Source organism: Python bivittatus, unplaced genomic scaffold (assembly GCF_059951505.1).
Source record: "Python bivittatus isolate LINGU-HERP-01145 unplaced genomic scaffold, Pbiv_v1 ctg000330_np1212, whole genome shotgun sequence".
Lineage (NCBI taxonomy): Eukaryota > Metazoa > Chordata > Lepidosauria > Squamata > Pythonidae > Python > Python bivittatus.
Window position 1 is genome coordinate 58,072,773 of NW_028277058.1, and position 20,819 is coordinate 58,093,591.

The 20,819-nt window shown below is 41.0% G+C and overlaps 1 protein-coding gene across 4 annotated transcripts in view; it reads right to left on the reverse strand.

The window, feature by feature from the left end:
* Positions 1 to 914: 914 nt before the first annotated feature.
* Positions 915 to 20,819, reverse strand: part of GATA3 (GATA binding protein 3) — a 47,642-nt gene continuing 27,737 nt past the window's right edge. The window contains exons 3-5 of one of the 4 annotated variants that reach the window (XM_025173090.2): positions 11,924 to 12,066; positions 3,337 to 3,462; positions 915 to 2,309 (exon numbers count right to left, since the gene is read on the reverse strand). In XM_025173090.2, coding sequence (XP_025028858.1) covers positions 2,025 to 2,309; positions 3,337 to 3,462; positions 11,924 to 12,066 — 554 coding nt within the window. In that variant the 3' untranslated portion in view covers positions 915 to 2,024. Of the gene's footprint in view, positions 2,310 to 3,336; positions 3,463 to 11,923; positions 12,070 to 20,819 lie in introns of all 4 variants that reach the window. The other 3 variants (XM_025173089.2, XM_088141403.1, XM_088141402.1) reach the window with 3 other exon arrangements.

A 20,819-nucleotide genomic window follows, 5' to 3' on the forward strand; every position in this document is an offset into this window, starting at 1 on the left:
GCAATTCTGGGATTCATGCTCATCTTGATGCCAAAAATCAAAAACCTGCCATTTGCATCCAACAGGGAAAAAAGGTCCTAGAAAATGTATGTAGCATTGGTCTCTTGGAGAACTTAAAAGCCAGTGAAATTGCTTCATTAAGAGCCCATTAGCTAGCTATGATTCAAGATGGGGCTACCAAATAGCTGAGGGTTGGTTTGGAGGGAACGAGGTAAACAAGAGCAGCAGACCTTTGGTCTAAAAAGTCTGTTGGTGTCCACATGCATACAGATGTACATGTGCATTGGATACAAGATGTATCCACTTCCTGTTCAGACCCTTAACTCCTTAGACATTCCAGAGATAGAGATGAATGAATGCTAAGAACTTGGAACCTGCCCTTCAATCAGGTCAGGTGATCAGGTTTACCTGCACAGGGTTTCACCTGTGTTTTTCCCTCCCTTGCAGAATTTATACTCTATTTAAGCCAGAGTTTGGTACCTGGTGGAATTCCACATGGTGCTTTACTACAACTCCTGGCATCCTAGGAAATATGTAGAGGAATGCTAGGAATTGTAATTTGCATATGAGCGTATTTTAAGCAAATCCTCCCCCCCAAAAAAAGACAGTAAATGTTATTTATAAGGTGCAAGGACCCGAAAATAGAGAATTTATCCTAGCTGGGCAAAGTTGGAACACATGGTTTAAATGCTTCTTATGGTCAAAGAAAATTAGCACACATCCAATTATTTAAGTGGCCCCAGTTGCTCAACTTCAGTCTTGAGACCCTTTTGCCAAGTAGCAAATGCTGTGTGGAACTGTCATGGAAATCGAAACCCAGAAAAGACTTCCCATCACTCCAAACCACAAGCTGACATCCAATCAACAGAATTTAATCTAGTTTATTCTCCAAAAAAAAAAAAAGAGGAGGAAAAATATGAAAACAAAAACCAAAGCGCCATTCTTAACACTAGCAGCAAGTAAAATTTGTACAACCATTCAATCTGCATCATAGGATGAAATAAATCTACATCTTGTCTTATTTGAGAGCTTTTGAGTTATACATACAAACAACAATTACAGGAACTGGTTCACAATGCGGATAGGCCTTAGACAAACTGGCTGCGGCAAACAAGCTGTGTGTCACACCAATTGCCCTGAAACCATTCAACCACTTCTCCATTGTTCAGAGGCCCGTCGCCTGGAATGGATGATTTGCTTACAACTTGGATGTCATTTATTTTTAACGCATCAAAATAATTCCAGCCAGTATGTGAAGAAAGAGAGAAAGAGAGAGAGAGAGAAACAGCAAAAAAGCATAACTGGCAATTTGTCCATTTGCCGGTTTGACCTCATTCTTCTCAGACCGTACCATAAAATGTTTCTCATGGTACTTGGCTTGCACTATCAACATCTCCAAATCTTTTTTTTTTTTCCTTTTTTTTCCCCTTCCTTTTTTTACAGCTACTCAGTTTTCAGAGTCTTCCTCGAAAATGTACAATATTTCTTACAATATAAGTTATACAGTGTTCAGCAACTATTTGCTTTACTTTGGGCGGGGGGCAAGGGGGAAGGGGGGGTGGTCTGGTTTTATTATTATTATTATTATCATCATCATCATCATCATCATCATCATCATTTCACAGCACTAAAAACCCAGTTCAACAGTGAAGTTGCGTTGCAATGATTTATTCACAAATGGGATCCCGATTCGGTGGTTGAGAAACACAAAGACGCTTGAAAAAGCAGCCAACAGTCAACTTTCCACATTAAATTTTGCTTTGTTTCTTTTGTTCTGAGGACTTCAGCCAGCTTTACAATTTCCATTTTCTTTTATTTTCCTGTCTTGTTTTTCCATCTGCATCCAAGAGTTTTGAAGGGCAAGAATGCTTGCTTAAAATGAGGCAAGTATATAAAGGTATCTCTCGTTCCGAGAACTTAAAAAGGGGACTTCTTTCTTTTCTTTTCTTTTCTTTTTTCTTTTCTTTTTTTTTTTTTTCTTTTTCTTTTAAGCAGGAAAGTCTCTCTTCTCCAAGATTCGCTCCTTAGCCCATGGCGGTGACCATACTGGAGGGGTGGTGAGGTCCGAAAGACAAGCTGGAGGATGGGTGCATGGGAGTGGGTGTGGTAAGCATGTGCCCTGAATGGCTGAACGGCGAAATGTGGCTGATAGAAGACATGTGTCTGGAAAGGGTGGCAGGATTGAAGGAGCTGCTCTTGGGAAAATCATCCAGGCTGTCATGGACCTTTTTGCTCTTTTTCGACTTGCTAGACATTTTTCGGTTTCGGGTCTGGATGCCTTCCTTCTTCATGGTCAGGGGTCTGTTAATCTAAACAAAAATCAATTAACTTTTTTGTGGGCTGGTCATGCCTCCTGCTTTTCCAAAATCTCTCTCTCTCTCTCTGTCTCAAACACACACACACACCCCAAAGTTCTAGGGCAAGGTCTGGCAACCTTTTCTGTGGTCAGGGACCATGCTTCTCCTATCTACATCTTCACCTATATCTCTATCAGCTGCAGAAGAACAAATCCAATAGCACAGTGAGGTATACGTTGGAAAAAGGTCAACAAAGTTTTGTCTTTGGGTGATTAAAGTTTTACAGGTAGCCGAATAGGAGCTAAGAGCCATTGGTAGGCTACAGGTTGAATATCCCTTTTCTAAGGATCTATCATCAAACCAAGACTGGCTCCAGATTTGAGATACTTTCAGCCAAACACCCTCTCTGGACCCCCTGCTCCTTCTCTCTTCCCATTACAGATATAGAGCACTGGAAAGATTCTAATATAAATACACCCTGTAGAATCTAAATTGTGAGCTCCATGATTGATTGATTGATTGTCCTTTGTGTACTCCAAGACTGCGTTTGCTGCAGCTGCTTAGTTGGATAACTGAGCTGACCCAATATACTAAATCATAAACCAGCCAACTCATCACAACACACCAACCCAACAAAAGAAAAACAAGCAAGATAACCGTGTTGTGCTAACACAGTCCCTAGATCTTCATCTAACCCAATGACAAGGTTTGGGTCAACTCCAGGTAGCTATAGGGTGCTGACATTTCTTTGTTATAAATTAATAGTAATAGTATTAACAATAATATGGTTTGGTAGCATCTTCTTTTCTCAAAAGGGACTTGTTAATGCCCCATTATTGAGTTAAACCTTATTAGCCCAGCTTGATTCAGATGCTTCACAGGTCATCAGAAAGTATCAACGTGTACTGAAATGTCCTGCATTTGACCCAAAGAGTCTGCAAGATGATTGAGCAGATCAAGAGCAGTCAGTCTAGCTTTACCATTGAGTGCAACCATGTTATCTCTAAGGATCAGTTGAGAGTGTGACCATCTCACTTACATTGTGGAGCTTATAATACAGCCCACAGGCATTACACACTGGATCACCATTGGCATTCCTCCTCCACAGGGTGGTGGTTGTGGTCTGGCAGTTTGCACATGATGTCCCAGCCCTTCTTGCAGCTGACTGGGGGAGAAGGGAGAAAGCAAAGTCACGTCACAAATATATTAAAACGGGGGGTTTTGAAGACCCTAAAACATTGGTGTGCATCCAGAGAAACAAAGTAAAGCCAGCCCATTACAACAAATCATGCATCGATTCATGCAGTTCTTCAGGGGCTAGATCCAAATGTAATCATGTAGTCACCCGTTGAATGAATGGGTCTTACATTAGCCCAGATCTGTTGATAAGAGTGAGTGTTCTCTATGGAGGATTGTATCTTTCTCCAGCAATTATGCCTGTGACAACATCAGATCAAAGTGGCATGATGCTGATGTTGAAACACACTAGATTATAATCAACAAAAATCTCACTGATTAGTTCAAAGTTGCAAAAGTTATCATCTGTTACTGATAAGCCACACAAAAATAGTATTTATTCATTGTGTTTGTGTTTCTCATGGCAACTAACCAGAAGCCAATTAAATTGAATCTTTGAAGAATCAGGACAGACAAAAAGAAATATTTTTTATACAAAGCATAAACTTTGGAATTTGTTACCACAAGATGGGGTGCTGGCTACTAGCTTGGCTGGTGTCAACAAAGGGTTGGACCAAATCATGGAAGTGGTGGGGATCAATGGCTATTAGTCCTGATGGCAGTGGGACTGCCTCTGAAGGCCATCTGCTGGGAGACTAGAAGGCTTCCTTGTCCAGTTGGTTGGCCACTGGGAGAACAGACTACAGGACTGGATGGGCCAGGGCTCTGATCCAGCAGGGCACCGTTTATGTTCTTATGTTCTTTATCCATAATTTTTCAACTGATAAAAAATAGAGTTCCTAGCTATGAACAGTCAAGAAAAAAAACTACAGATGAGTAACAATCCTGGATACATTATTAATGGGGCTCTCTAGAACCAGTGAGACCATTAACCATTTGTATCTCCAAATGGGAGTACCATCAAGCCAGAATAGATCCACCTAGTTCAGCCACTAAGCTTTAAATCAGGAATTAAACTTGAGCCATGTTAGAGTTTAATTTGAGACTGGTTTATCCCTACAAACTGTTTACAGTGTCCAGGACTTTTGAACCTGTGCAATGGGTTTTCCTACCATTCAAGATCCAAGAGATAAAAGTCTTCACATCTCAGGGGCAACGGCCAAATTTCCATCCTACTCAGTGCTTATTCTCAATTATCCTATGTCCATCCACCTTTCATTTTTGACACTTAAACTTTGAAGTCCTTAGCCCAGCTCTCTCCATCCACCTTTTTTCCCACCAGATACATCAGCCTCATCAAATAATGTCCATAGTCATAGAAGCACGTTCGCTAAAATTCCCAAAGAAGCATATTAATGTCCTTGCAAGATTAAATGAAAACATTATACATATCTGACTCCAATAAAAGGAAAGTACTCCACAAATGACTGATACCGCTCTACCATTTTGTTTATGTTCTTAACTAGTGGGTCAGCAACAAAATACCTTGTGTAAAGTGCTCCTGTTCAGATTAGTTTATTGCCCTTGTCCAGTTGCAAAACAGCATAACATGAACATGTTTTCTTGAGGCTCGGATCAAAGTATGGTACCTTTCTGAAGCATACAGGAGTGCCCCACTTCTCTCCATCAAGAGAGAAGTGGGGCTTTGCTCAGTAAAGCATCTCTCTCTCTCTTGGATCCCCCACCTTCTTATGGAATTTTGAGAGCATGGCACTCTCTCACAAAATGTCTGCCCTCAGGGGTGGGGTTTCCTATTCATAAAATGGCAGTCAAGATGGCTGTGGGGAGAGCAAAAACACCCACTGAACAGAAGGCAAACCAGCAGGCCTGCTCCATACAACCTTCTTAGTCCTTCAGGGTCCTCCCTAAAATTCCAGCTTAGCTTTGCTTTCCTTCTCTGGGTAGATGGGCAAACATCCAAACAACCAGATTATAGCCCCCACTTTTATTATTTCTTAAAAAGGCCTGCGGGGGACTAGAACATTCTTTTCTAAAGAGTATTGAGATTGGCACTTCAATTTAAAGCTTGCCCAGTTTCCACTGTAATGTATTTTTATAAATTAAAAAATGGAAACCGGATGGACCAGGGAGCCTGATGGATGCCAAGGGAGGTACCCTTGGATGTTTTGACCACACAAGGGTAGTTGGATGATCTGGGTGGGTAGAAAAACTATCCATCCACCCACCTACACCCCTTCAATCTGATTTGCTCCCTTTATGGGCAACCTGCCTTTATCCCACCAACCACCCCGGGACCACCGATTGCCTAAGACGGAGTTAATTAAAGATGCTAGACATTCAGAGCTGTTCTCCTTGACATTCCTCTGCGTGTTCGTCTCAGGCTGGAGTCATATGTTATGCAGACAGCCTGTAAACAAATGTTCAACCATAGTCCACCCCGAAAGATCAACCAATGTTATTCTGTTAAGTTCTCATTGCAGCACACCATGACTAATAAACGTCATCAGCAGCTAACGCACTTAGTCAAGCCACATGCAACAACTTTATCCCATAGAAAGCACTAACGTTCCACTCTCTCAGACATTTTTTTTTTTCCTGATCACACAGAACCATTCCTAAAGTTTCTTCCCAGGAACCGTTAATCAGATTTCCATAGTTGTGTTTTTTAACTAGCACATCCAGGAATAAACGTGGTACTTTGTACAGTATTTGTAAAACAGTGTCAGTGTTCAACAATTTAGTTATAATCTTCTGACCGGACAGAGAGTCCAAACATCAGGACCAGATTAATTACGATGCTGGGTTTAAACACACTATTTCTTACACTGGCAAGAGAGGAAACAGAATAGAGTTATGTATGTCACTGAAGTCTCTTTGCCCAAGAACTGGAAACCTGTGAAGTTATCTATCCAATATCTCTCTTGTGATTTCCCAAGGCACTGCCCAACCAATATTAAAGCTTATCTTTGTGACTTTATGGACTAGAAATGTGTTGTTTTTTTCCCAATAAAATCTCAAAATGTTGAAAAGCACTCCCCCAAAGTATCCCCAGCTTTGCTGATGTAGTCAGATAATGATAAAAAGAAAACCTACAGGGTCTACATTAAATCTCTTTTTTATTTTACTTTCAGGGAACAGTGCAGTCAAACTATGCCTAAGCTTTAAACCATGTTAACTTTCCTGCTGACAGCAGTGGAATCTAAACATGTTTCACTTTGACTAAACTGAGTCTGCGGTGCCTGCTAATGATTGTTGTGTCAGTTTAGAGCTGATTCATACATCTTTTTGTCAATGGATTGTGTCATAACTTGGAATTCTCGAATGTTGGCTTCCATTCCCCACCAGTGTGGTCCAATGCAGTTGATAAAGTGCCTGCATCTGGACAGAACCACAGAGAATTGATGAGCCTGCTCAAGGCATCCAAGTCACTCAATCAGCATTAACCCCTCTCGGTGATGCTTTTGTGTGGCAACACTAAAAGGACCAGGTGGCCAACGGGGTGTGCAACAGAGAGCAGGTTTCTATTGTAGAAGTCCAGAGCTTACCCTTTGAATGTCTACAGCTCTACCCCTTGAACAGAAGTAATACCCCCACAAAAGAGGTGAAATAAGGTGGCAAACAGCCCATTGTATAAGGATACAGCAAGGGATATGGACACCAGAATTTTCAGCATTTCCCTAGCAAAATGCCCATTAAGAATGTTGGACTTCAGCTTTTATAATTCCCAGCCCACTGGAGAGCCTAAGTCCAAGACTCTTGGAGGCTGTCTTCTTGACTTAAGCTTTCCCATGGAGAATCTGAGAAGGTGAAACCACGGAGACATCAGGCTCAAATCCAGAAATCAAGCACCTAAACAAACAACTAGATTCATAGAACAGAGAATTTAAAGACGTTCAAGGCATGGAAGCCTGCTGTAGCCCCTGGAATGAGGAGGGAAGGTTTCTGACTCTCAAGGAAAACTTGTATCCAGTATCTTTCATTTTAGAAATTTGGTAGGAGCTCAATGGAAGCCACCGGAGCATCCAACAGAAGATGTTCTCCAGTCTGATCTATTCGTGCAAAGGGAGACTTAAGAACCACTGCTGTGCTTTGGGTGTCCAACAAATGGCTCACCCCAACTATGACTCTCCCAGATGGGTTAGAACTATCCCTCAACACAAGACAATACGGGAGTTGTAGTCTCAACATATCCTGAGTCACAAATGATCAGATCTCTAAAAGTAAGTGGCTTTGTTGGCTCACGTTCCATGACTATTAACTATGCTGACTAAGAGACCTACCACACACAAGGAAAAGACCACTTCTACCCTGGTTCTCATTGCTCTCCTGACATCCAGCTCTGGAGCATCAAGGGGAGGGGGAATAATCCAAATGCTCACTCAGTGCTGGAAATGAAGGGAGAGTTTAACCCTGTTGCACTTCTGCTTGGGAGGGATGGACATTTGTACGTGGCCACAAGCAACTGGAGATGAGGATTTTCAGCCTATAAGTTGCACACTACAGTAGCTCGGTGAACAGTACAGAGGATTGGTGGGCTAAATTTGCTGCACACTGGGGTCAGCTTGTGAGCCCAGCAAGTTGATAGAGTCTAACATGGAACATCTCCAATAGAGGCCATCTTGGTCTTACAGCTAGGAGGTCATGACTCCTACTTTTCTATAAGATTGTTGTGTTTAGAGTCAAGGTAAAAGCAAAAAAACCATTTAAGTCAAGCTCAGATGGGTGACTTCAGGGACATTTCCATGTAGTTTTCTTGGCAACAATACAGGGTTGTTGTTTTTTTAGCTTCCTAGTCAATCTTACTATCCTAGGATTTCCTCGTGATGCCCAGCCTGACCTCACCTATCTTTTGGAGATCAACCAAGCTCAGTGAGGTGCTGCACATAATTGGAAAGATGCCTCTATTTGATGGGCTCCTCATTCAAGTTCAGCACTAAAGACAGGAAACGGGTCTTGAAGCATTCATCCACATGAAGCACTCAAGCAACAGCCTGAACAGGCTGTTCAAGCAACCAATTTGGAGGCCTCCCCATCCTGATCCCATATCTTCCATTTCCATTTAAGCTGTAGCCACCATTTCCACCCATGCATGGACGAGTAGTCCCCAGGACTGTCCGTAAGTCAAATTTGTATGTAAGCCGGAACAGTATTATTGTATAAAATGTATAAGTAGTATTGTGGAATCACTGTGGAATTAACTCAAACCATTGTGTATTTAAGTCAAATCATTGTGTATTTAACTTAAATTTGCTACAGTAGGCTCCATTCTTAACTAGGGGACCTCCTTAAACCAGGTGTTCTTAATCCCGGGGACTACCTATACTGGTCATATAAATCAGCACATGCACATTGTATAAACATCTGTCTTTTCTTACATTTGGGGGCTAAGGGTGGCAGTGATGTATAAAGGGGTGTCTTAATTTTTGAATGCTTCTGGCTGTCCACCATGGACACCACAAACTAGGACACTTCAACCAGGAGAACTCCTGATATCTACTGAAGGCGTGAACGAAGTGTTCTTTCTCAGCATTGCATGCAAATCTATTCTAGTAGTTGGTGTGGGGAAGGAAAATAGTGTTGCTCATACATTCAAATGAAAGAATTTTCATAAGTAAGTAATGTGTGTGTCTGTGATCTATCTATCAGAAAATGCACCAAACCTTTTCCTCCCTCGAAAGCAGCTATTGCTTTTATTAGTAGCAGCAATCGTAGTTTTCTCCTTGTCTTCCCAGGAAAGGGGTAAAAGTGCTTAAGTCAAGTCACAGTATCCTTTGAAAGGAAACAGAGTAAATCAAAGTGGCCCTTTGACTTTATATGATGATTGTTATAAAAGGAAAATGAAGCAGAGCCAGGAAAAGTCAGCCTCTCATTCTCCAAAGAGAAGCTAATAAAATTCTTTTTTTTATTTTCATAAAAGTCTAGCTTTCCTGGATGCAAAGTGTGCCCCACGTTTTGTGCGACAGGCAAAACTTTGTGGGGGGAGATGGAAGAAGCTCAGGGATTGGCGAATCTTTGGTATGTAAGAAGCTGATTCCTGGATCTTGGCTGATCTAGCTCAGTGTTCCTCAACCTTGGCAACTTGAAGGTGTCTGGATTTCAACTCCCAGAATTCCCCAGCCAGCCATGCTGGCTGGGGAATTCTGGGAGTTGAAGTCCAGACACCTTCAAGTTGCCAAGGTTGAGGAACACTGATCTAGCTGAATATTACCCAGAAGTGGGTCTCTCAGACTGCTGGTTCACCTACACCAGCAGTCCTGCCTTGTCTTGGTTGGGGGTCACATTTGGCATTTGGGGAGCACGGCCTGGAAACTCCCAGCTCATTTCCAAGATGGCTGCCAAAACAAGGTGACCAATCATAAAGGAAAAAAGTCAGGCCAGTGTAACAAGACTGACCATCCAAACATGCTTTGTACCCCCTCCCCTCTGAAAAACAACCAGCTTGTCGCTCTAAAATCAGCACCATGAATTTCAGTCTATCCACCATTTAAATTCCCACAATGCCCCTTGGGGAACAAGGCTATGGGCCGCACTAAGGTGCCTTTCCAACCTTTAACCAAGGTCGTGCTACTCACCTCTAGGTTGCAGCAAAAATAAGAGCGCATCTGGTGCCCTCAGGAAGCCTTTCAAATTCCTTGCCAACCCCTCCGTATGATGGCATAAAAACCCCAGGAATACATAGTATAGCACAACCCAGCAAGAATTCAGGTAACTTACATTGACAGATGACTAGAGACTGAAAATTAACACCACTTCCTTCCATATATGCTCTCCCTCACCTGAAAAAGGGCTCATATCAAAAAGGGGGGAGAGGCAGAATTTCTGCTTAGAGATGTCCAGCTTCAGTTCTACACTCACTCCCCCCCAAAAAAAACTTACTCAGCTCCCCCTCTCTCCATTACAATTTAAAGGACTAACTTATTTATCCAAACAGCCTTGTAAGCCTTCCAAAACATTTAGAGAAACAGATGTAGAAACAAAAAAATGTCCTATTTCCTTAGGGCCAAACGACACGGTACACGCAGTCATATGGAAGTTTCCTCCAACTTTTATTTTTCTAATGAAAAGCAGCTTCAGGAGGATGCGTGCTTGGATAGGGCACTGGCAAAGAGGAAGGGGCTGCCTAATTCTTTTTCCTTGGCCCCATTTACATCCCCTCCCCATACTGCTTTTTTTTTTCTCAAAGAGGAAAAAACACAAGGGTCCTGATAAGGAAAAACCCAGGTGGGCTGAAAAGACCATGGGGGAAAAAACTTCATAAGTACAGGAAAAAATGTGTTTCTCCTTACCCACTCCCCTTCCATTCTAACAGTCAAACACTGTTAAGCATGAGAATGGCATAAACCCAGGTTTAGGACAGACCCAAGGACATAGCAGCTCCTTCTCGATATCTCCATAACCACAGCACCTCCATCTCTCTCTCTCTTCATAACCAGATTCTGGTTATCCCCTCTGCTCTATCGTGGAATTGGCAATCCACAGCCTATGTATCGGCCCAACTCTGATTTTTGCAGTCCCCAAGCAGCCACAGAACATGTCACCAAAGCTAACAACCAAGTCACAGCTTTTCAGTGGCACAATGTTGTAGGTTTGGGGCAAAAGGAAAGGAAAGGTATTCCCAGAGAAGGAAACATGGGACAAAAATATCAGCCCCATTCAGCTCAATGGTTTTTAGAGAGCCCCCAGTATTTAAAATCCTAAAGTGTGGCCAACTTGAAAAAGTTTGTTTAACCATGCTCTATCTACCTGGATAATACTATAAAAGTAATCATTTCAAACTCAAATGAAAGAATGGCTTGGATTATCAAGAGAATGCATTATTACCCCAGGTTATAGGGTTTTCTCTCTCTTTCAAGTCTCTCACTCATTTTATTGAAGAGAAAGATGACATAAAAACATCTAATTTTTTTCAAGAGCAGCTTCTGAAACCTTTCAGTACTCTAACAAACCCATCTTGGAAAACATTCGGTCTACCATCTTTAAGCCCTCAGGACCTTTTCAACTTTTTCAAACAATAAGCTTCAAGACATCAACCCCACCTCTCCTTTTCCCCCAATCTCTCCCTTCCTTCACATACATTTCTGCAGCTCCTCCACCTTCAACCACCACCACCACCCTTGAAGAAAAACCATCCAAGATCATCGTGGCCCTACCTTTCATTTAAAAGCAAAAAATCATGAACTTTTTTTTTAAAAAGGCATATAGAGAGAGACAGAAATGGTACATAACTTGGCAGTCATAGTGAAAAAAGGGGAGCGGGCCCCCTCAAAAACTCTCTTCTGTACAGACAGATAAGACTTTGGGCGGATTGGCCCAGTTCTACTCCCTCCAGAAAGTTCTCCATCTTGGGCTGAGGAAATCAAACGGAGGAGGAGGAGAAGGAGGAGGAAGAGGAGGAGATGAAGAAAGAAGAAAAGGAAGAAAGAAGAAGAGGAAGAAAAAAGGAAGAAGAAGAAAGGAAGATGGGGGGGGAGAAAGAAAAGGAAAAAAAAAGAAGTTAGTGCATTTTTTGAGATTCAAATTCAACTTACCAGTCTTCTTTTGGGCTTTATCAGCGGCCGATTTTGCCCATTCATTTTATGATACAATCCACAGGCGTTACAGAGGTAATGCCCTGTGCCATCTCTCCTCCATAGTGGGGTTGAGGTAGCTCCACAGTTTACACACTCCCTGCCTTCTGAAAACAAAAGGGGACATTCATTGAGGGACAGCAAAGGGAAGAAACAGGGAAGCTGGGTTGGAAATAGTTAGAACAGGTTTTCTCCCCCCCACCACCAAGCTCAACATTCAGGTCTAACCACCTCTAGTCAAAAAGCCAGAGGTGTTAGAATTAAATAAGTTGCCATTAAATCACAGGGATTGGTTTATTACATTTCTATACTGCTGCATCTCGGGACCCTTGGCAGATCACCACCATGATAAAATGCAGAAATAAAACAAGATGCCTTACTTCCACCACCGCCCCCCCCCCCCACACACACACACAATTAAAACCATAATCCTAAAACACATTGACATTAGAGAATGAGAGCTGTGTAGCAATTGGATTCAAAAGGGAATCTCAGGAAAACACCGTTGGTGCTCTGACAGGTGTAACAATGTACACACCTGCACACATTCTGAAACACCTTTTCCCTTTTGAATTCAGATCACAGCACCATCTAGAAAATACACCTCTCTTTCTTCCACAGGATAGCAGTTTTTTTCTGAGTAAGTGTGCCTAGAACGGTAGAGCTGTTGAGAAATCCTGAAACTGATTTCACATCAACACACGCCTACTTAGAAATATGTCCCATTGAGTTCAATGGCACTAACACTCAGAGAGGATGTCGCAGAGGGCTGGAACCTCCATGAATTTTCATTCATCTGGTTAACACTGCATAGATTTGCCAGTGAATGGGGCACTGGCTCAGATTAAAATTTGATCGTTCTCAGAATCAATAAGCCTACCAAATTCAAAAGAAATTTGCATCAGCCATGACCAACTTTGAGTTCAATGGGTTTGTTTCACCATGTAACTAACATTATGAGTGCTTTTCTTTTTGAACAAATAATGTGTCACATCTATTACAACCTTCAAATAATCTAAACTTCTTTCAGACTGAAACCCAGACACCTACAGCTTTAGCAGTAAAAATAATGAATAACAATTTATAACTATAAATTATACAGCTGAAGAAAGAGACAGGCTGCTTCATTATTGAGGAACAGTAGTTTAGCCAGTGGAGAGATTCTTTTAATTAATTAATCCAACCCATTAAATGTTGCAGCTCCATAAATGATTAGAACCTTTTATTTTGAGAAGACAGAGCTAGTCTAATAAAGCTAATGTACTACTTAGTTCTCTGCATTTACTCAGAAGTTCATCCCCCTCGAGTTCAACAAGACAATCGTTAATAGAAAGGCTTGTTGACATTCATTTTTTTTCCATTCCATAACCACTAAACTGTTTAGATAGGAGTAAAAGATTTAAAAACACGTACAAACAAAAGCAAACATCTTGCAATTTGAAATAACCAGTTAGAATGAACTAGTCATGTACATACAAACTGGTTAAGACTGAAAGACGGCCAACAACTGATCCCCAATTCCCTGAATGTATGGAAAGTGGCAATAATCTAGATGATAATATATTGTATATATACACTTTCTACAAAGTAGTCATGCGGCTGTCGAGAGAGATGAAAATACACGTGGCAATATTGATAAATTTTCACAGGCAGGTTGGCTGTCTTTATACAAACCTCTTAACAAAACCCATTAAAGCAGATGCAACTGCATAAGTTAACCTTGGTTTGGGGTAACCTTGGTTACACATCTGTTATTTAGTGTATTGTGCAAACCAGTGATGGCCCAGTGTATTGCAGGAAACCAGAAACTGAGTTATTTCAGTAGGCAAGTTCAGTATGTATAGAAAGGGAGCCAGTGGTCCTCAATGTCCTCTGTTAATTTAGGTAATTTAAAGTTTTAAAGGTTAACTAAGTTGTTTATAGGCATTTGATCCAGGTGCACACTCATTAAGCATGAAAAAGTTCAGGTCCAACCCACTGCTTTTTTTTTCTTCAGATATTTAGGCAACTGTATATCATGCATCTATTAATATTTCCTTTTTAAAATAAAAATGCCAGATGAAAAGGCCCTACAAGGTGTAAATAAATAGCCATGGCCAGACAAATTATACCTATTAAAATTAATCCATGACAGAGGACATTGAGGACCATTGGCTCCCTTTCTACTACACAATGAATTTGGCTACTGAAATAACTCAGTTTCTGGTTTCCAGCCCTCTAAGCATTCCCAGATGAAAAATATTTCCCATTCGTAGAATTGGCCATTCCTACCATTTATCCAGAATAACCTGTTCCCTATTCCATGCCTTGCATGCTGGGATGAAACAAAGTAGATCTTCATCAAAGCTGATTTTTCTGAAGTCTAAACATATCCAGTTTGTTCAATCACTCCTTTTTCTAGCTCAGATTCCAGTCTGCCCATAAACATTATTGTCCTTCTTGGAACCTGTTACAGTTTCCCTGAAAACTTCTTAAAATAGGATTCCCAGAGCAAACACAATGCTAGAGGTGTCCTCTGACCAAACCAAGTCAAAGCCAGGTCCCATTTCACATGTACTAACCCAGGTGTCGTTCAGCTTATATTTGTACTCCTGGATCCTTCCCTTACCTGTATCTAAATATGACCTAAATACATTCTGGCAACCTTTTCTTCTGCCTTTGTATCTCCCTCTGCCTATAACAAGATTACACTGACCTTACCAATACTACTGTCAAAGTACTTTTTCCCCATTCATCTGAAACCATCTGTGGGTAGCCTTAAAGTATGTCAAATCTGGGAAATTTTGCCACCCATTAGATGACTGCAATGACTGGCAACCGAGACAGGGAAAGGAATGACAATGGGGACATCAAATGTCATGCCAGGCTAGTTTGCTACCAACTCAAGGATGATTGGAGAGCAGAACCCAGATTTTCGCTTTCTTTTTCCCAGGTGAAAAACTTCGCATCCATCTCTGCTAAGGTCCTCGTCCTCTTCTTGAAACCCCACTGGTACTTCTTCTCAAAGAAGAGAGCATCTTTTCCTCCACTGAATCTGATGAGGAAAGGGGTGCCCCAGAAAACAAAGAGGCTCCCCGATCCTGTCCTATAAGAAGGCTATAAGGAACACCTCAGTGAATTAAACCATGGGACAATCTCAATAAAGTGCTCTGAACTTTCTAACACGCTACGCTTTTACCATGTTCCTGGAATGAGTACATGCCTTTTTATAATATCATTATTTTTTTCTATTCCTGTTGAAATTTAGATTAGAAGTTCCTTGGGATAAAAAGTTGCCTCTCCCCCCGCCCCCCATCTCATGAATGGAATGATGATGGCATAATATAATTACTGCCACTGCTCTACCTCAGATAAATCTCACCATTTTTCTCGGTAGCTTTCTGCAGTGCAGCATTATATTATGACACTGAGACCATTGTTAGCTTAAAATGAAACAAGCATAAGAAGAACAGTTGTGATGCTGTCTTCATCAACCAGCATCATGACCACAGATTGAAGATCAGACACTATTTTTTTTTTTTCTACCATGAACAAGATGTACTCCAACTAGAGGACTTATTTTAAAAGCAGCTTGACTGGGTAACCTAGGACACACTTTTTATGCAAAACCATGGGATTTGGGAGTGGGGTGTGGACAAAGCAATCAATGTACCCAGACTTTAATCTCAGTCAACCCAGCTGTATTTTATTGGATTGCATCCTGTTTCCGTGGATCGATCTACCTCCTATAAAGCTGAAACTTATTTACAGATTTAAAATGTACTTTTCCTACAGACTACTTCATCCCGAAGGAGGCCACCCCCTCCTCCATTTCTTCAGCTGTTTAAAAGACAAAACTTGCAAAAACAATAACATAAAACGAGATCAAACCAGAACTTTATGCAAGGACTTATCTTCCCTGCATACTAATTAATATAAATAACTTGAACTTTGCAAACTTCAGCAGCAGATGTTAAAGCCAGGACCATAAAGTCTAAGCAGTTTTCACATGCAAGATTAAACAGCACTTATTCGTGCCACATGTTGATGTTGTTAATAGATGCAGAAAAATGTATACATTCTAATGTCAGTTTTATATTTGCATTGCAGACCTATTGGTGTACGAAAGCGCCTGCAGTCGATTCGTGCCAATATTAAGTATCTTCCAGGGGGGTTTGGTCTTTTAACACACATTTAGGAAGAAAGGAGGCAAAATGTTTTTGAAAATGCATATGCTAGTAATTGTTTTTTCTTTGAATGTGGGTCAAGGGGACAGGGCTTTTAAACTAATGTCTAATCTAATCCTATCTCACGTTAATTCAAAAGTAAACTTCATTGTATTCTGGGAAGCACTGCTTCCCAGGATGTTTAACTCTGCATCCTTTGAGGGCAAACCGCTAAATCGATGGAGCTCATCTGAAATAAGGCACAGTCCCTACCAGAAGGCAACACCTGAAAATCACCATTCAATCTTCAAATACAGGTACAAGTAGTCCCCAGTTTAAGAACAGGTTCTGTTCCCAAGATCTGTCCTTAAGTCGAATTTGTATGTAAGCCGGAACAGTATTATTGTATAATGCTGTATAAGTAGTATTGTGTAATGAACTCGAACCGCTGTGTGTTTAACTCGAAATATTGCTACAATGGGCTCCGTTCTTAACTATGGATCATCCTTAAACCAGGCGTTCTTAACCCAGGGACTACCTGTAATTAAAATAAGAATGCTTCCCGTGAGTGTATGCAGTATTCTCCAACCAGATATCCAAGACAATTCCACATTAGGTAGAGCAGTGTTTCTCCACCTTGGCAACTTGAGGATGTGTGGACTTCAACTCCCAGAATTCCCCAGTCAGCATTCATGGACCTCAACTCCCAGAATTCCCCGGCCAGCATGCTAAATAAATAAGACCTTGGTTTTATTTATTTATTTAATAGCCTGCCCTTGTTTTCAGGAGCTCAAGGTGGTCCACCTAGCAGCACCCTCATCCTATTTTTTTGCCCCCATCACCACAACCCTGTGAGATAGCCTGGGCCAAGGGAGAATATCCAAGAGACACTCAGGGATCATCCGTGGCTAAGGGGGGACTAGTGTCTCCACTCCTAGTCCAACACCTTCAGCACTACACTGCGTGCTGGCTCCTCAGGTTTAAGAGTTCCCAAATTCCCTAATGTGGTGTTTTCACAGGTAGGTTAAAACCCACAGAAGCTCTCCTACTTCTCCATTGCTTCCCTGCTCTTCAACAATCAAGGTGGCTTATACAGATCCCAAAATTCAAAATATAAACTAAAACAGTGATAGAGTTAAAATTGGCCCGTGCCTCTGAACCTCAGAAAATACTCATCAGCCAAGCAGGTGGACTCCCTACAGAAGCTCACCCTCATCTTAATCAATGGAGCTGTCCATATCCCTTAGAAGTGCTGAAAAACTATTCTCACTGTTGACAGATCACCTAGAACACCCTGGTTTAAAAGCGAGGCTCATGAAGCTTAACGAATCATGGGAACGAAGGCTTGAAGAATGCAGCTTCAGCCATTCTTTCCAACAACTTAATAGCAGCTCCATTCTGGGTCATGTGACCAGGACAGAGGAGGGAGGGCACCTAGAGTGGAGCAATCAGCCATATTCTGAGCCACTGCCCAACTGGACTGGACTGGGGAATTGGGGAGGGGGGATTTTTTTTCTCCGAAGCCCCAGCCAGACCCAATGCATTTTCAAACTCAATCTTTCTTTTGCCAGCTTCTCTGCCCACCCCAAATATAGTCCCATTCTGTTCCGTTTTTGGAGACCCTCCATAAAAACAGCTAAGGACTACTAAACAATATTCTCAATGTGAGATGAAGAACAGAAGCTGAATCTGCCAGTTTTGTAAAATCCTTTTTAATCAGCTACAAATTTTCCAGCTTAGTCCTATGCATGTTTGCTTGGAGTAGCTTGTTCATAAGTCAACACGCATAGGTTCATTTGTTCCACCAAATCTTTCATGATCCATTGGGAGCCAATTTCCAATGACAGACCTTCTTTCTTATTTTAATCGTAAGAGTGTTTCTATATTCGTAAGAAATGAAAAAGGAAGCATGAACACTGATCTTTCCCTCAAACAGTAAATAATTCTCTCAAGCTGAGGCTGACTTTCTCAACTAAATTTATTTCAGCTGACTTGTTTTTATTAACCAAACAAATCTGATTGATCCTATGGAGGTTCAGCTGTTTTTTTTTAAACTGGCTGGGAGTTTATTGGTTTATAATTTTTTCTTAACATATTAATATTTTATTGGGCCCTTAATTTAGAATTAAGCATTTAAACAAGTTTAACTTTTTTGAGTATTTTATCATTAATGTTTTATTTCCATTTACTCCTATTTTGATATTTTTACTATCTTAAGGATTGCAGTTATAACTTTTATTCCACCTATGCATCTGTTTAATCTTTCTTTTTTGGTTCTTAATTTTTATTCCATTTTATCATTTCTGTTATGAAGTTGTACTAATGACTGGGAAGTAGTTATAACAAATTTGATATTTTTTAACAGAAAATAATGTGAAGCGTTCTGAAGTTTTCTTATACATTGTTTGAGGAAGCAGGAAGAACTTAAAGAGAAAGGATAGTAATAGGCAAGTTCTTTGTTTAAAACATAAGGTCCCAATTTATCCATTAAAAGGCAGGTAGATAATCAACTAAAGGAAAAAAATTAACAATCTGTATTTTTATTAATGACTTGGAGGAAAAAGTAGATAGAAAGCTTCAATAGAAGAGAATATCTGTAGAAAGCTTACCAAGTGTGCAAATGATCCAAAATTGGGTGGGATGCCTAATGCTCAACAAGGCATAAATAAAAATAAAAAATTATCTTGACAGATTAAAAAAATGGGCTGAAGAACTAAATTTAACTGAGACAAGTACAGGGTTCTTCACGTAGGAAACAGAAACTAAATGCACAGGGTACAGGAATATGAGGTAGTAGTATAATGTGGCTGCAAAATGCAGTTTTTGGTTACATCAACAAATGAAGTAATTACTCTTCTTGGGTTAGACCCTACCTCAGGTTCTGGGCACCATACTTAAAAAAGTCTTCAAAGAAACTGGGACAGGTTCAAAAAAGGGCAGGGAAGATGATCAGAGGGTAAGAAACTATGTCCTACAAAGAGAAATCAAAGGACCTGGATTGGTTGGCCTTGAGAAGATAAAGGAGGGAGATGGGAGAGTTTAAAGGTGGCCACCTATAAGCAAGGTAGGGAAAATTTGCAGAGCATGGCTGCTGGAATTCCTCCCAATCCCTTTACCAGCAGTGGCCAGAATAGGCACCTTCATTTTTTTTCTCTGCAGATGGGAACTGGTGTCAAAGAAGTGTACTGACAGCAAAATCAAGGTACATCATCAAGGTACAGAACAAGATAATAATGTTCTGACACTGGCATCAGCACACCATGGATCAGCTAAAGCACATGTCTTAATAGTGCTACCTTCTACCTCAGCCAGTGTTCTGCCAGTAAGGACACAGGCCATTTCTTTCATCCTCCCAACCCCAACTAAGGAGTGCCACATCCCTTCTCAGCAACTTAAAACAGAAGACTGGCCTCCAGCTAGCACCTTCCTCTCAACAGGCAACTAAGATGCAAGATAATTCTTTTACCTCTACTGTAGTTCCACGTAAGTGCCTTGTACACACCTGCTTTATTTATGAGATTGTTTCCCCACTTGGTGGAAGGGGTCAGCTTGGTAAGTAAGGCTGTAAATACAACAGGGCATACCACACTCCAGGTACTGGGGAGAGAGGGGTCTGTCCAGAACAACCGTTTCTGAAGATGAATGCAGAATTGCGTTCTTCGCATATCCTTGGCCTGGGAATTTGTTTTCACTGTTAGCAGCAGAGCTCACACCTAAATCTACTCATATTTCCCCTCAGGCTTTCTTTTATTCAGCAGCCTGAACTGGAAGGGTGAAAGAAGAGATTTTCCTTGTCACTATTATTAAACTACTGAAAGTTGGAAACTCTGCTTGACTTGTCACAAATAATTCAGGAAACTAAGACACAATCCTCGTCGACCTTGGGCCAACCCCAGCATTTGAAAACTTGCCTCTTGACTTCTCTCTTCTCTTCATTCATCCCGTTGGGTAGGACATCTTCCTCCAAATAATTTGCCCAAAGAGATTTCCCTCTGCAACAGAATTTACTTTGCCCCATTCCTAGTCAACAAACTGATCCTCCCCCCCAAAGGTCTTCCAAAACCTGCTATCAAACTGACATTCCATTAATATGATAGAACAGGAGAAATATTAAATAGTCATGGACTAATTAACTGACCTTCCTACATCACATTGATTTTGGTCTACATTCTGGAGGATAGTCAGACCCTTGCCACTGAAACACCAAAGGCAGCCCTTACACCTGGAAAATGTTGCTCTCAGACACACCCAGAAAGAGTATTCCATGTTCTCCTTCACATTACTAAGCAACACATCATGCATGAGGTCACTGCTATACTAGGATTTCTAATAGGGTGCTTGTAGATACCAATGTGCCTATCCCCGGAAAATCTTTTTCCACCATAGACATTTAATTAAAGTACAAATCTTTTTGTTAAAAATGAAAGAATTGGGCACATTTCAAAGCAAAGCAGTAGCCTCCAGCATGATATTTCCAAAGAATGCTCTAGGCCCAATAGACATATTTAGAGAACAAAAACATCTAGGTATCACTCCCTCTTTCTCCTCTGCTTTAAAGCTATTCAGTGTTGCTATCACTGATGCATCTTGCATTGGAAGATTTAGGAAACTCGTTACACAAACTCTCTTCCTACAGAAAATGTGCAGGATGGAGTCTTAAAAAGCAGCCAGACTTCTAACTGGGATTCGTCCTTGAAGGAGGGGAAAAAACA